The 14,979-nt window shown below is 40.8% G+C and overlaps 1 protein-coding gene across 5 annotated transcripts in view; it reads right to left on the reverse strand.

Moving 5' to 3' along the window:
* Positions 1–538: 538 nt before the first annotated feature.
* Positions 539–14,979, reverse strand: part of Pi4KIIIalpha (phosphatidylinositol 4-kinase III alpha) — a 303,864-nt gene continuing 289,423 nt past the window's right edge. For 4 of the 5 annotated variants that reach the window (XM_068355020.1, XM_068355018.1, XM_068355019.1 and 1 more), the window contains one exon: positions 5,371–5,506. Coding sequence is in view for 1 of the 5 variants with exons in the window: in XM_068355017.1 (XP_068211118.1) it covers positions 5,281–5,506 (226 nt within the window). In the remaining 4 variants the exon portion in view is untranslated. Of the gene's footprint in view, positions 5,507–14,979 lie in introns of all 5 variants that reach the window. The other variant, XM_068355017.1, reaches the window with a different exon arrangement.

Here is a 14,979-nt window from a genome sequence, read left to right on the forward strand (position 1 = left end):
ATAGCTTTCTTCTATATTTTCTGCCATACAAACAAGACTTTAGAGACATATGTCTACAGCATGGGTGTGATCATTTACATGGGCCAATTTCATTTCCACAAGCTTCAACTTTGGCTTTACAATTATTATTACAACATTTCTCAGATTCATAAGATATAACATTACTGTATTTGGAAATTCTTTCTGCTTCACATAGATGTACCCATTATAAATAAGCTTCAATTCTTCAAGTTTACTTTGGATGAAGTAATCACATAATTAGTAATTATTTTTAAACAACTGAATGACTGAAATCATTATATTTATTGGCTTACATTTACCATTTTAAATTTTGTTCATAAAAAAAAAACATAGATGATTTACAGTTGAACCTCCAAATAACATAATAATAAGGGGGAAGGAATGTCTGTTACCACCAACAGTCCTTTATATCCACAATGTTTCCTGAAGCTTTAAATCAAGCAGGATCATACCAAACTGGATAAGCTATAGGCCTACTATGCAAGCCCAACATCTGGGTAACATCAAAACGAGCAACCGAGATTAACACACTTTTATTCTTTACCCTTGGATGACATACTGTAATTAAGGAATGTAAAGTAACTCATGGCAACAAAGTAATATAATTAAGGAACGTAAACTAGATAAAACTCACAAAAACAAAAATTACTTGAAGCATGGCCATATCAAAACAAACTGAATACAGCACCTGAAAACACTAGCAAGTAATCTGAGAACTACTACTACTTTCCCTACTATTGAAATAAAATAAAATAAAATAAAAAACTGTATACATGAATATTTTACTTGTAAATAAATAAATAAATAAATGCAAATATTGTATATATCCATGCATAAGATGACCTTTAGATTGGACGACGTAAAAATAAAGGCAAGATGTTGGTAATTAATTTATCTCATATCTGTAGTATAAGACGACTGTTAAATTATGAAACCAACTATGTCGGCCTGTAAGCTAGGTTTTGGTAATGTAAAGATGTTATTACAAATTTTGTTTAACAAAATGTAAGCTTAAAACTTCAAAATAAATGAAATAAAGCAGATTTTTTATCGTATTTTCCCTAAACATGATACCCAAAAGGGAAACGATTTTGTTTATTTACGTTTCATCGCTAATCACAATGAACGAACACATTTACACATCCAAGTGATAACTAACTATACTAATAGCTTTTGGTAAACTGTATGAAAACTATCAAGTTTATTATAATATGGTTTGAATAGGTTTGGAAATTATATCAAGAATACTTTTCATTTATAAATGCTGATATCCTTGATAATGGTAGCTTGAATCAGCAGATGAAAAAATCTGCTGACAATGTTCAAGTTCTCAGCTGGGCTTAAATATGTAATATTCAAACTTATTAAAAACATCTTATAATAAATACTGCAAAAATACCTATATGTTATAGACTACCATAGTTTACATACTACAGTATCTATCTACCATGGCACTTCCCCAATTTTGGGAGGTAGTAGATATCCAAAAACAAACAAAGGGGAATTTTTTTTCCTTGTTCCTCCTTGCTTGGTGAAGAACTCAGCCGAGGTTCCTTGGTTGTTACTGCCTACCCGGCCCCCCTTCTTCCACTACAAATGAAGCTTGATATGCTGACTCTCCTACTGCCGCTACCTCAGCAATCAGTAAGGTAACCCGAGGTAGCAGCAGGGCTTATCGGAACTACGTCAGAATTCTCGCCATTCATTTCCATTCCTAGCATGCTCTTTTGCCCCTCTCACATCTATCCTTCTGCCACCTAGGGTTTTCTTCACTCCATCCATCCACCCAAACCTTGTCTCCCTTTTGTATTCATCACCTTCTTCAGCACACGACCATTTCCTATCTTCTCTACATGGCCAAACCACCTTAATGCATTCATATCCACTCTAGTTGCTAATTCATTCCTCACACTAGATCTCCCTACCAGCAATACTTCATCTCAAACACATCAATTTCTGTCTTTCCGTCACTTTCATTCCCCCACAACTCTGATCCATACATCATTGTTGGTACATTCAGTTTCTCATACAGAGCTCTCTTTACATTCATCAATAACCCTCTATTCTTTTCCACTACCCCCAACACTACATCCTTCATTCACTCCGACATACATCTGCTTCCACTCCACCATCTGCAGCAAAACCAGAATCCAAGTACTTAAAACTGATCTACTTCCTCAAGTAACTCTCCATTCGACATGACATTCAATCAAACACCACCCTCTCTTCTTGTGCACCTCATAACCTCATTCCATAGGCACTAGCAACTTCCTTCTCTCACACACACCCTTCCAAACTCTCACTAATTGACACAGCTTCTCCTTCGAGTCTGCAACTAATACAGTATCATCCGCAAGTAACAAATGATTCACCTCCCTCTCATGGTCACTCTCATCTCTCAGTTTCAACCCTCAACCATACAGTTTAATAAAAACTCTTAGGGTGACTAGTTATCAATTGGGTGTAAATTCGTTTGTTCATTCGTTGTGACTTGAGTTGGAAGTAGCAAATCAATGGTTTTCCTTTTAGGCATCATATGTGGAAAAACATGACACACAAATGGATTTATTTCATATTTTGAATTTCTAAGGTTACAGGAAAATAGTTGTAACATCATTTTTACATGTATTACGGTTATTTATTATTTACATGTGCGCATATCCTAGATAGCACAAACTTGAAATCATCTGACTTTGCTTGCATTTTCTCAGAAGGCTCATATAGAAAAAATTTGATTTCATTGACATAGAAATTATTCCTTGAATAGGCCATTTATTATGAAGATATGCTAATAATAAATAAGGTAAAATTATTTTGTTACCTTTCTCATAAATAAATGTAAATATCTCAGAATTATGTACTTCTTTTTACAGTGACCTGGATTTAGTCCGTTATATCCAAAGTCCACAATAACATAGTTCGTTACAGTGAGGTTTTACTGTAATTAGTAACAACTTGCTCGAGAATTGCATTATTGAGGAAAGTGCCTGCAAATATTTTCTATATGACTATAAAGGGGGCCAATTGTCCTATGGGGGCAATTCTTGGGGTACAACTGTCTGTGGGCAGCTGTCCTAGAACCTCTGTACCTATTAAAAATTCCAAGATATTATGTGAGGCATAGATAAAAAAGTAGTAAACAATACTGAATAACAATATTTTTTGTTCAACACTTATAATAAGAGGACAAAGTGTTTTGTAACAAGTCTAAAATAGCAGCCACTTTTATATCAAACATTTGCAATATCTTCACACTGCAGAAACTGTACAATACTTCTATACTTGTCATCACCCTGCAACAACTGTTTAAAAAACGACTTTGCATAAGAAAAATTTGAAGCGCAAAGCAGCAAAGTAAAAGCACTGCTGCATAATAAAGTGGGTTAGGGGGTTAGATTTTCTTGTCTTCATAAACTCAAAATATATTTACAGGAGCTCTAGCTGCAACAAAAGTGGTCTGTTACAGTATCAATATATTATAGTACAGTGAGTAAAAATTCTCTATGCTCACTGTAATCACCTGAAGAATTTGTTCTTTGATGAAAATCAAAAATGAAAAATAGTAAAGTTAAAAGGAGCTGTACATATACAAAACGATTCTTTTGTAAATTTCACATTAGTGGACATGTGATACGAGTTATAATCTATTGAGCTTCAATTTAGTTTTGTGACTGTTTACCCAACTAAGGGGGCCTGTGTTTCTTGGCATCTTGAATGAGTTAAAGACTGAAATTTCTGACCTTGTCAAACATCAACCATAAAAGAAAAATTCTAAATACAGAACTATTTCCAAATCCTACTCTACCTACTACTCATATACTTTTTGGTGTGTTCTACAATCAAAAATACATACTCCCGCACAAAGTTCTGTGGAAATCATAGTATATCAAAGGAACATTTAACCTGAGAAAATTCTTCAATAAGTAAAACATTGTCACATCAAAAAATTAAAAGAAGGCAAAGGCTTTAGGTTCTTAAGAATGTTCATCTACATTTGCTCACCACTGTGCCATTCTAACCCCCTTTTCTTGTGGACCATTTATATGAAGAATATTCCTTTAAAAATAACTTATCATACATAATTAAGTCTAATGCTTGATAATTCAAGCAATTAACATCATGAACATTTTTACGTAAGCTTTTCCCTTTAAAAACAATATACATATAATGATTTCTTTCCATTGAAATAAGACCAAGACTAATAATAGTTGACTAAAAAGAAAAACATTATTTAACATACAATCAATAAATAAAAAGTCATCTAAACAAAACTATAACTGGAGCAAGGGTTGAATAATTATTTTTAAACATGATAATTTTTTTACTACACATGGAAATTTTTAGTGACTGAAGAGACCATACTTGGGATTTACAACCAATCAAAACACTGAATAAAATTCAACACCAACATCAAAGTAAACTAAGCTTAGTGTAAAGTATTCCTTCCTTCAATTTTGCATATTGTTCTATATACTTTATCCATTTAATTAGAACAGCAAATAAAATTTCTAGATAACCATAAGGCTTCACTTGAAGGATCTATTTTGGATGTAAGGAAACAACTGGATAAAAAGTAATAAAGTTGAAGAAATTGGACAGCTAGGTGGGAAGATACACTATGATATAGATAAAAGAAAGAAATTAAACCAGAATACTTCCACATCTACGAAAAAGGTCTTAGGAAAACAAATAAAATATCTTTTGAATGACACCACAAGGCAAAAGACAAACATGTAACTGATATTTACTCCAGAGAAATAAAATGAAGGTCCCTGTGACACTGCTAAGCTATTAGCTACAAATAAACACTTAATAACTAAATACATCTGATTTACAATCCTATTTACAAATATCAGGTTTTCAGTCAAAATTTACAGACAGCATCTATTCCTATGCATGATACTTCTGTATACACTATTACAGAACTATTTGAGGTGAGATCTGCAAGCAGCAATTTCAATTAGTAAATAAATGCCTTTGAAATGGCAAACTTGCGGTTACCTCTCATGATTCAGTAATGTCCCTAAAATTTAATTAAAGCAGCATGACATATGGTAACCCAATGTCACAAATGATCACATCATAAATTCCTCATTTCTAACAGCCTTCGTAAGATGGAAGATACAGCAATTATATATATACTTGTATATTAAGCCACAAAATGTACAATCACTAGACAAAATTTTCCCCATTAAACATCAAAGCTAAAGGGAAGGTACTTTTTGAACACTAAAATATAAATCCAGAAAATCCATTCATTTAGTACATGATCTGGTTTTGTTTGTTCTGTAAGACATCGTAAAACTTGGTCCTCCAGTTAAAGCAAGAGTGTTGGATAACATTAATCATGTAGTCAGCAGCCTCCTTCTCCGTAGAATCTGTTTGGAAACGCGTGCGCAGCTGACGGATAGTCTGACCTCGGAAGCAGGGCAGCCCAGTGTCTAGCATCAGTGACACTAACGATATAATAGCCTCTCGATAAGGTCTGGAATACACAGTAAAGAAAAAATAGAATGACATGTTATCTAGAAAAGTATAAAAACCATTGGTGTACTGCAGTCATCAACTGCATTTCTATCAACTTCAGAGTCTAGAAAGATCATGTCTTTATAAGAAAATATTATCTAATAGAGCTAATTGCAGTAAACTTATCCAATTCACCATGGTCACTTTTAATCATCTTCTAGATATCTAATGGGAAATTCTTCAAAAACATTAAAAAAGGGAAACATATTATTTAAGTAATTATCTTTATTATGTATTGTATTAAGAGAACAATCAATGAATCAGATAAATTTGTTCTCATCTGAAAAGCCAAAAGTGAAGCTGGATAAAGCTGAGCTGTAGATCTGCTTACTGGGGAAAAAAGGAACAGATAAAAACCAAGTGAAAAATACGGGCTTGGAAGTTGAAGTGGTGTTGAAAATAACCAAGCAAGGCAAATTGTAGGCAATAATTTACGAAAAAACTGGGAACATAGTCTATCTCATTTTAAGCTTCTCTAAAACTAATTTGATCATTCATTTTTTTTGGCCACACAAGGAAGAGCTTTGTTTGAATTTTTTCTGGCTTATGTTTGTTATTTAGTATATATAAAAAAAAAAAAAAAAAAAAAAAAAAAAAAAAAAAAAAAAAAAAAAAAAAAAGGCAAGCCTAGCAACTCTATATTATTTGAGAACCACATGAATACTGCCTTTCGGTTTATATTTCTTTTACAAGAATTCAGTTTTAAACATTTATATAAAGTTTCTATGCATGCAAAAGGCTTAAAAATTTCTGTAATCACACTATTGGTGACTTCAACACAATAAAAAAAAAAATACATAATAAGAATACAAAAACAAACCTGATACAGTACTTATTCATAAACAAGAACTGAAAATTCCACATTAATTTTTGTCAGTACAGTATTTCAATATGGTATTAGAAATATATATATATATATATATATATATATATAAAATTCGAAGAATCAGAAACACTTGCAACATACAGGTAATTTTGTATCCGTAGACTATAATATGTTGCATATTTTTTCATTCAAAATTTTTTTGGCGTCCCATTTGCTTTTTCCAATTTTGTTTCTTTTTTTTTTTATAGCTGAGGAATGAAGGATAGCTATCATGGAATTTTACGCCAACACAAGTATTGGGTGATACATACATACATATACCAAGAGCACTTCCCCCAATTTTGGGGGGTAGCCGACAACAACAAGAAACAAAACAAAAAAGGGGACCTCTACTCTCTACGTTCCTCCATCCTAACCAGGGACTCAGCCGAGTTCAGCTGGTACTGCTAGGGTGCCACAGCCCAACCTCCCACATTTCCACCACAGATGAAGCTTCATACTGCTGAGTCCCCTACTGCTGCTACCTCCGCGGTCATCTAAGGCACCGGAGGAAGCAGCAGGGCCTACCGGAACTGCGTCACAATCGTTCGCCATTCATTCCTATTTCTAGCACGCTCTCTTGCCTCTCTCACATCTATCCTCCTATCACCCAGAGCTTTCTTCACACCATCCATCCACCCAAACCTTGGCCTTCCTCTTGTACTTCTCCCATCAACTCTTGCATTCATCACCTTCTTTAGCAGACAGCCATTTTCCATTCTCTCAACATGGCCAAACCACCTCAACACATTCATATCCACTCTAGCCGCTAACTCATTTCTTACACCCGTTCTCACCCTCACCACTTCGTTCCTAACCCTATCTACTCGAGATACACCAGCCATACTCCTCAGACACTTCATTTCAAACACATTCAATTTCTGTCTCTCCATCACTTTCATTCCCCACAACTCCGATCCATACATCACAGTTGGTACAATCACTTTCTCATATAGAACTCTCTTTACATTCATGCCCAACCCTCTATTTTTTACTACTCCCTTAACTGCCCCCAACACTTTGCAACCTTCATTCACTCTCTGACGTACATCTGCTTCCACTCCACCATTTGCTGCAACAACAGACCCCAAGTACTAAAACTGATCCACCTCCTCAAGTAACTCTCCATTCAACATGACATTCAACCTCGCACCACCTTCCCTTCTCGTACATCTCATAACCTTACTCTTACCCACATTAACTCTCAACTTCCTTCTCTCACACACCCTTCCAAATTCTGTCACTAGTCGGTCAAGCTTCTCTTCTGTGTCTGCTACCAGTACAGTATCATCCGCAAACAACAACTGATTTACCTCCCATTCATGATCATTCTCGCCTACCAGTTTTAATCCTCGTCCAAGCACTCGAGCATTCACCTCTCTCACCACTCCATCAACATACATGTTAAACAACCACGGCGACATCACACATCCCTGTCTCAGCCCCACTCTTACCGGAAACCAATCGCTCACTTCATTTCCTATTCTAACACATGCTTTACTACCTTTGTAGAAACTTTTCACTGCTTGCAACAGCCTTCCACCAACTCCATATAACCTCATCACATTCCACATTGCTTCCCTATCAACTCTATCATATGCTTTCTCCAGATCCATAAACGCAACATACACCTCCTTACCTTTTGCTAAATATTTCTCGCATATCTGCCTAACTGTAAAAATCTGATTCATACAACCCCTACCTCTTCTAAAACCACCCTGTACTTCCAAGATTGCATTCTCTGTTTTATCCTTAATCCTATTAATCAGTACTCTACCATACACTTTTCCAACTACACTCAACAAACTAATACCTCTTGAATTACAACACTCATGCACATCTCCCTTACCCTTATATAGTGGTACAATACATGCACAGACCCAATCTACTGGTACCATTGACAACACAAAACACACATTAAACAATCTCACCAACCATTCAAGTACAGTCACACCCCCTTCCTTCAACATCTCAGCTTTCACACCATCCATACCAGATGCTTTTCCTACTCTCGTTTCATCTTGTGCTCTCCTCACTTCCTCTATTGTAATCTCTCTCTCATTCTCATCTCCCATCACTGGCACCTCAACACCTGGAACAGCAATTATATCTGCCTCCCTATCATCCTCAACATTAATACTGTACCTTGTATAAAAGATGAAAATTACTGTGTACAGTACATGTTCAATGATTATGAAGAGAGAAAGAATATTCATGAAATGGTGAATTATGCACTGATTGGTTATTTATTGGATATGAGTTCAGTATCAACGATTGATATTTATATTACAAAAGTAAATAATATTAAAGAAGTTATAATTTACTAGTGTGTAACGACATAAAGGTGAATACTGTATATGAGTTAGTAAGTGTATTAATATGACAAATTCGTAGATAATTTGTATTTTTCCTAACTATACAAACCTTAGCTATTTAATAGGGGTATTACTTTCAGCGTAGCTGAAATGACGAGCCATTAATTTTTAACGAGGGTTTACTACCCACACCACTAGTTAGCTGGGGTAGGGGAGGGTAGCTTGCTACCCCCCCTCTCACACACCTGTGCTTGAGCTCACTTTGCTTGGAGGTAGGACTTCAAGGGGGATAGGGCTGGCGTGCAAGTTTGGTTAAATAGCTAAGGTTTGTATAGTTAGGAAAAATACAAATTATCTACGAATGTCATTAGTTCCGTAACTGGAATACAAACCACGCTATTTAATAGGGGTGACTCACCCATTAGGAAGGGTGGACGTCCCAGCCAGTCTGGCTTTTGGCTTTGCCAGGGGGCTCGTTATTTGAGTGTGTAAGCACCCAAGAAATAAGGAGTCCCGGCACCTTGCTAGAACCTTGCTACGCAAGGACTGCGGCCTACGCAAGCTGTGTGTGAAGGTATGAAGAAGAGTGACTCGTCCTAGGAAGTTGTTTTAAAGTTCTTTAGATGGAAACTTGTAGACTAGGACTCTCCCAATATCACCTCGTTCGGGTATGGGGACGTAACAGTATCAATCTTAATGCTAGGAACACAAGGGAGCATGGTTTACCTGCAGTGGTTTGAGGTCAGCTATGCAGAGAACCCAGGATGCTGCTTTCCCCAAGAGAGGGGATGATGAAGAAAAGAATAAGGGCCAGTCAAACCTTTTTATTCATGCAGACTAAAACCGGGTAACAATGCCCTCAACCTTCTGTTACTTGTCCAATAAGGAGCTTGAGGTTTTAAACCAGCTGTTGTGCAGTCACCACAGGGCCGAAAGCGAACGTATCGAGCCTCCTGTGGGTCTCGTCTTGCAGGTAGTGGGATGTGAATGAGCTGGCACATGAGGACGGGCTGCAGCTGTTCTTTTGAGGTACAGCCTCAAACTCCTTACTGGGCATAGTAAGAGATGGTCTGGGTCATCTGTTACAGTACGGAGACTAGAAATCCGGAAGGAGTCGAATCGAGGATCCGCCACTCCAGGATTCTGAGTCTTAGCAATAAACTCAGAGACAAAGCTGAACGTTACCTCCCTCCGTCCCCTTGAATGGGCGATGACGTACGAGAGACCATGAAGTTCGCTGACTCACTTAGCCGAGGCCAAAACTAGTAGGAATGCCGTCTTCCAGGTTAGGTGGCGAACTGATGCCTGGCGTAATGGTTCATAGGGAGGTCTCTTAAGAGACCTGAGAACTCGAACCACGTTCCAGGGGGAAGGTCTCACTTCCGACTGAGGGCAGGTAAGTTCATAACTACGTATGAGTAGGGAAAGTTCTAGCGAAGAGAAATGTCTGTTCCTTTCAGCCTGAAGGCTAGACTTAAGGCTGAGCGATAGCCTTTCACTGCCAAGACTGAAAGGCGCATTTCTTCCCGCAAATACACGAGGAACTCCGCTATTGTTGGATTAGTGGCATCGAGTGAAGAGAAACCCCTTCCACGACACCAACCACAGAAGACTTTCCACTTTGCCTGGTAGACTGCTGCCGAAGACTTTCGCAGGTGTCCAGACATCCTGACAGCAACTTGTTGCGAAAATCCTCTCCCAGAGAGGAGATGCTGGATAGTCTCCAGGCGTGAAGTCAGTGAACCTACGGCTTTGTGGAAGATGTTGGCATGTGGTTGTTTGAGTAGATTGTGTCGTGGAGGGAGTTCTCTTGGAAGCTCCGTTAGGAGTTGCAGAAGGTCCGGGAACCATTCCGCGTGATGCCATAGCGGAGCTATAAGGGTCATTGAAAGATGGACCGATGTACTGGTCTTATTGAGTACCCTCCTCATCAGACAGAATGGGGGAAAGGCGTAAACGTCAATGTTGTCCCACCGTTGTTGGAAAACATCTTGCCAGAGCGCCTTGGGGTCTGGGACTGGGGAACAGTACAGCGGGAGCCTGAAGTTCAGGGCTGTTGCGAAAAGATTCACAGTCGGAGACCCCCACAAAGTCAGGACTTTGTTGGCTACTAGATGATCCAAAGACCACTCGGTACTCACTATCTGAGAAGCTCTGCTCAGATTGTCGGCGAGCACATTCCTTTTGCCCGGAATGAAGCGTGCCGATAGTGGTATCGAGTGGACTTCGGCCAATCTCAGTATCTCTACTGCTAGATGGGATAGTTGCTGCTAAAAAGTACCTCTTTGTTTGTTGATGAAGGCCACTACTGTGGTGTTGTCGCTCATCACCACCATAGAGTGACTTGCCAGGTACTGTTGGAACTGTTGAAGGGCCAGAAAGACGGCCTTCATCTCTAGGAGATTTATATGGAGGTACTTTTCTGACTCTGACCAGAGGCCTGAGGTTGTGTGGTGCAGCATGAGGGCCCCCAACCCTGTTTTTGAAGCGTCCGAAAACAGCATTAAATCCGGGGGGAGGACGAGAAGATTTACTCCTTTTCGTACGTTCTCTTCTGCCACCCACCACTGGAGAACCGTCAGTTCCGCAGGTCCCATGGGGATCTGGATGTCCGGGGAATCGTACCCTTGATTCCACCGGGACTTGAGTCGCCACTGGAGGGATCTCATCTTGAGGCGACCGTTGGGAACTAGACGGACCAGCGATGAAAGATGACCGAGGAGACGTAACCACAATTGGGCTGGAAGTTCTTCTCATCTGAGAAAAGATCTTGCGTCCTTCCTCAGCTTTGCTATCCTGTCGTCTGATGGGAAGGCTTTGTGGAAATTAGTGTCTATAATCATGCCTAGGTATACCAGTCTTTGAGTGGGAAGCAGTGAGGACTTCTCGAGATTTACCATGATCCCCAGATCTTGGCAAAGTCTCAGAAGTTTGTCTCGGTGTTGAAGAAGGGATGACACCGAGTCTGCTAGGATTAACCAGTCGTCCAGATAACGGAGGAGACGGATGCCAATCCTGTGTGCCCAAGATGATATTAGGGTGAACACTGGTGAAAACTTGTGGTGCTGTGGAGAGACCGAAGCACAGCACCTTGAACTGGTACTTTCTGTTGTCTAGGCTGAATCTTAAATACTTCCTTGAAGACGGATGGACTGGGAACTGGAAGTACGCGTCCTTTAGGTCCAGTGTGCACACGAAGTCTTGCGGTCTTACTGCTAGTCTGACCGTGTCTGCCGTCTCCATGCTGAACGGAGTTTGTTTGACAAACTTGTTCAGAGCTGAGAGGTTGATGACTGGTCTCCAGCCTCCAGACGCCTTCTTTAAAAGAAAGAGTCGACTGAAGAAGCCTGGAGATTCGTCGAGGACCTATTGGAGAGCGCCCTTCTTCAACAGGGTCTGGACTTCTGCCCAAAGGGCTTGCCCCCTTACCGATCCCATGGCAAGGGAGCTCAATGACACTGGATTCGTCGTCAGGGGAGGTAGAGATGTTATGAACGGGACGCGATATCCTAGACTGATCACGGAGATTGTCCAGGAATCGGCCCCGAGCTCCTTCCACCTGTTTGAGCAACTTTGTAGGCATCCCCCCACTGGTGGACATGCAGGGGGACTGCCTATCCTAGCGTTTGTGGCCTCGGCTGCTCTCTCTAGGATTCTTGCCTCCCCTGGAGGACTTTTTGTCTTCCCTTCCTTTGACAGGAAAGGGCTTAGACACCATGGTCTTCGCTGCTGTCGTCATTTTAGCGGTCTTGACTGGACAGGACTGCTGTGGTGCTGGAGGCTTATAGGGCTTAGATATTAAAGCTCTATGAAGGAGGGAGACTTAATGAGACTTCCTCCCCCTCTCAGCGGCATGATCCACATCCTTAGGCTCAAACAAGATGGATCCCTCTAGGGAAGAATGCCTGAGCCTATTGATCTCGGTGCTAGGGACCTTCTGAGGGAATCTCTTATCTACTGCATCCCGACGTTTCAGAATGGTATTGGCTCACAAGTTCGAGACTTGGTGGGCCAGAAACTCGATCGTGTGAGTACCTGAGAGAAGAAAAGTCTCCATAGCTTTCCTGGTACGTTCTTTGGAGAAATCCTCAGAACGTATCAGGATACCTAAGGTCCCCAACCAGATGTCGAGCCTACGCCCCTCTCCATAACGGGAACGCGGTACGGGTGGAGCCTTGCTCAACACCTGCTGCGTACCCGACGTTGAAGGCTGCAAAAACATCTCGGGAACCGCCGACGAAGGTGCGGGAGGCGCAGCCGGTCGATCCACGAATGGAAAGGAGGAGCTCAGACCTTCTTCCACCCTCAACGGGGACCTGCACGGCGTCCTTGGTAGACTCCATCTAAGGGGGTCTTCCTGCGGGGAATCCTCTCTCTCTGGGGTGCCTTCTGCTGTGGAGGCGCCTGAAACATCCACCCACGAATCTGGGGAAGAAAACGGCACATGTTTATTCCACATGGGGTCCCCAGCCGAGACGTGCTCCCTTTGCACAAGAGCAACGTCCCGCGGACCCCCACTAAACATACCCTCAGGCCCCTCACACGCCTGAACAGACACAGACACCCCAGAATCAAGACCATCCTGGGGAAGAAGCCCTGACTTCTTCCCCTTAACCGACTTACCTCGTCCCCTACTCTGGGTAGGGGAAGAAGAAGGAACTCTATCCGACCTTTCGCCAGCCGATGTTGTAGGAGAAGAAAGACTAGCCTTCCTGGGAGACCGCTTCGAAGCCTTCTTCTTCTTAGTCCTGAACTTAACCCACTGCACCTCGCTCCACGTAACACATTCGGGACACGTGTCCGAAGGCGAGCACACTTTACCCCTACACGTGGAACAAAGGGTATGTGGGTCTACATCGGGCTTCGATAAAAACGCACCACACGACTTCCCGGCCCTAGGCCCAGGACAACAGCGGGTATGCTCCATCTCGCACTAACTCAATACTGCCAGACACAGGAACGTAGCGGAAAAAGAAAGGGAACACAAGGAAAGCACAAGGGAACACAAGGGAACACAAGCTAAAGCGTGAATCACAAGGGAATACAGTACAAGTTAAAGGGCGAAGCACAAGGGAGAGCACAATGGGAACACGTGGTCCCACACGCGGTACACAACACAAAGGATCGCACTGAGATGTGAGGAGCGTCGAGATGATATCACGACGCGACCAGAGAACTTACTGGAGGTTGCGACCCAAGCTCACATGTGGCCTGCCTCGGCATTGCCCTCAGGGCACGTATCCTTCTGCCTAGGCCTACCATTACAGAGAACGGGAGTAGGGTAAACTACACAAAACTCTGGTCGATTGAGAGGAGGTTTCAGGTAACTCCTATGAAAGTAGTTCGAGGTAAGTTCCTGTGTTGGAACAATTAGCCATTAAAAGTATACTGCAGTGGAGTTATTAGAGGTTGCTGGTTGAAGTCACTGCCAATGAATGCAATGCAGTGGCTGAGGCTGCTTCCAGGGAGGAGTGTAATCCATCTGTGAGACATTGCTGGAACACCTCTGGGACTGCCTGCCACTTGGAAAAGTAGATCTTTCAACCAATCCTACCTTGGACAAAGGGGAGCTATCATTATTAACATACTTTCAGAGGAATAGAGATTCTCCATTACTTCCCTGATAATGCTGAAAGATTGAACACTGAGGTCATCCCAAAATTGTAACATCACATCCTACAAGCTCTTGTATGCATCCAAGTTGAACAGTTTAAGGAAAGTTTGTGGTTTAGGCATGTCATAAACAAATTTACTAGTGGTGTGCCCCACAGATATAAAAGGTTTATCCTGACAGTAGAACCTGGTTTTCCAGCCGGGAAAATTAATTATCATATTGTACCTTCTATGGACAATCATTACCCTTATGTTATCCTGAGTTCCAGATCATGTGTTCTGCTGTTTTTATTATTATGCCACAACTGTCATCACATCTGTAGATATGGTTCCTCTGTCCTGTGACATCCAGGATACAGTTACTTGATGATCCAGTAGGAATATGCCTCGACCATGACTTGTGTACAAAAATACCAATATTATATCTACGGGAATGATGTAACTAGGGCAAAGGAGCAAAATACCAACTGTGACAGCTGAGAGCACAAATAAGTCAACATCTGTGAAAGTAATAATGGTCTGGACTCCATCCAACATTGGTGCAGCAGATACTGTTAGAATGCCAGTATTAGATATAAGAGCAATCCATTCTAGATGAAGCGTGGCATAGACATGATAAGAGTTTTTCATCATGGTCAC

The sequence above is a fragment of the Palaemon carinicauda genome, chromosome 31, assembly GCF_036898095.1.
Source record: "Palaemon carinicauda isolate YSFRI2023 chromosome 31, ASM3689809v2, whole genome shotgun sequence".
Lineage (NCBI taxonomy): Eukaryota > Metazoa > Arthropoda > Malacostraca > Decapoda > Palaemonidae > Palaemon > Palaemon carinicauda.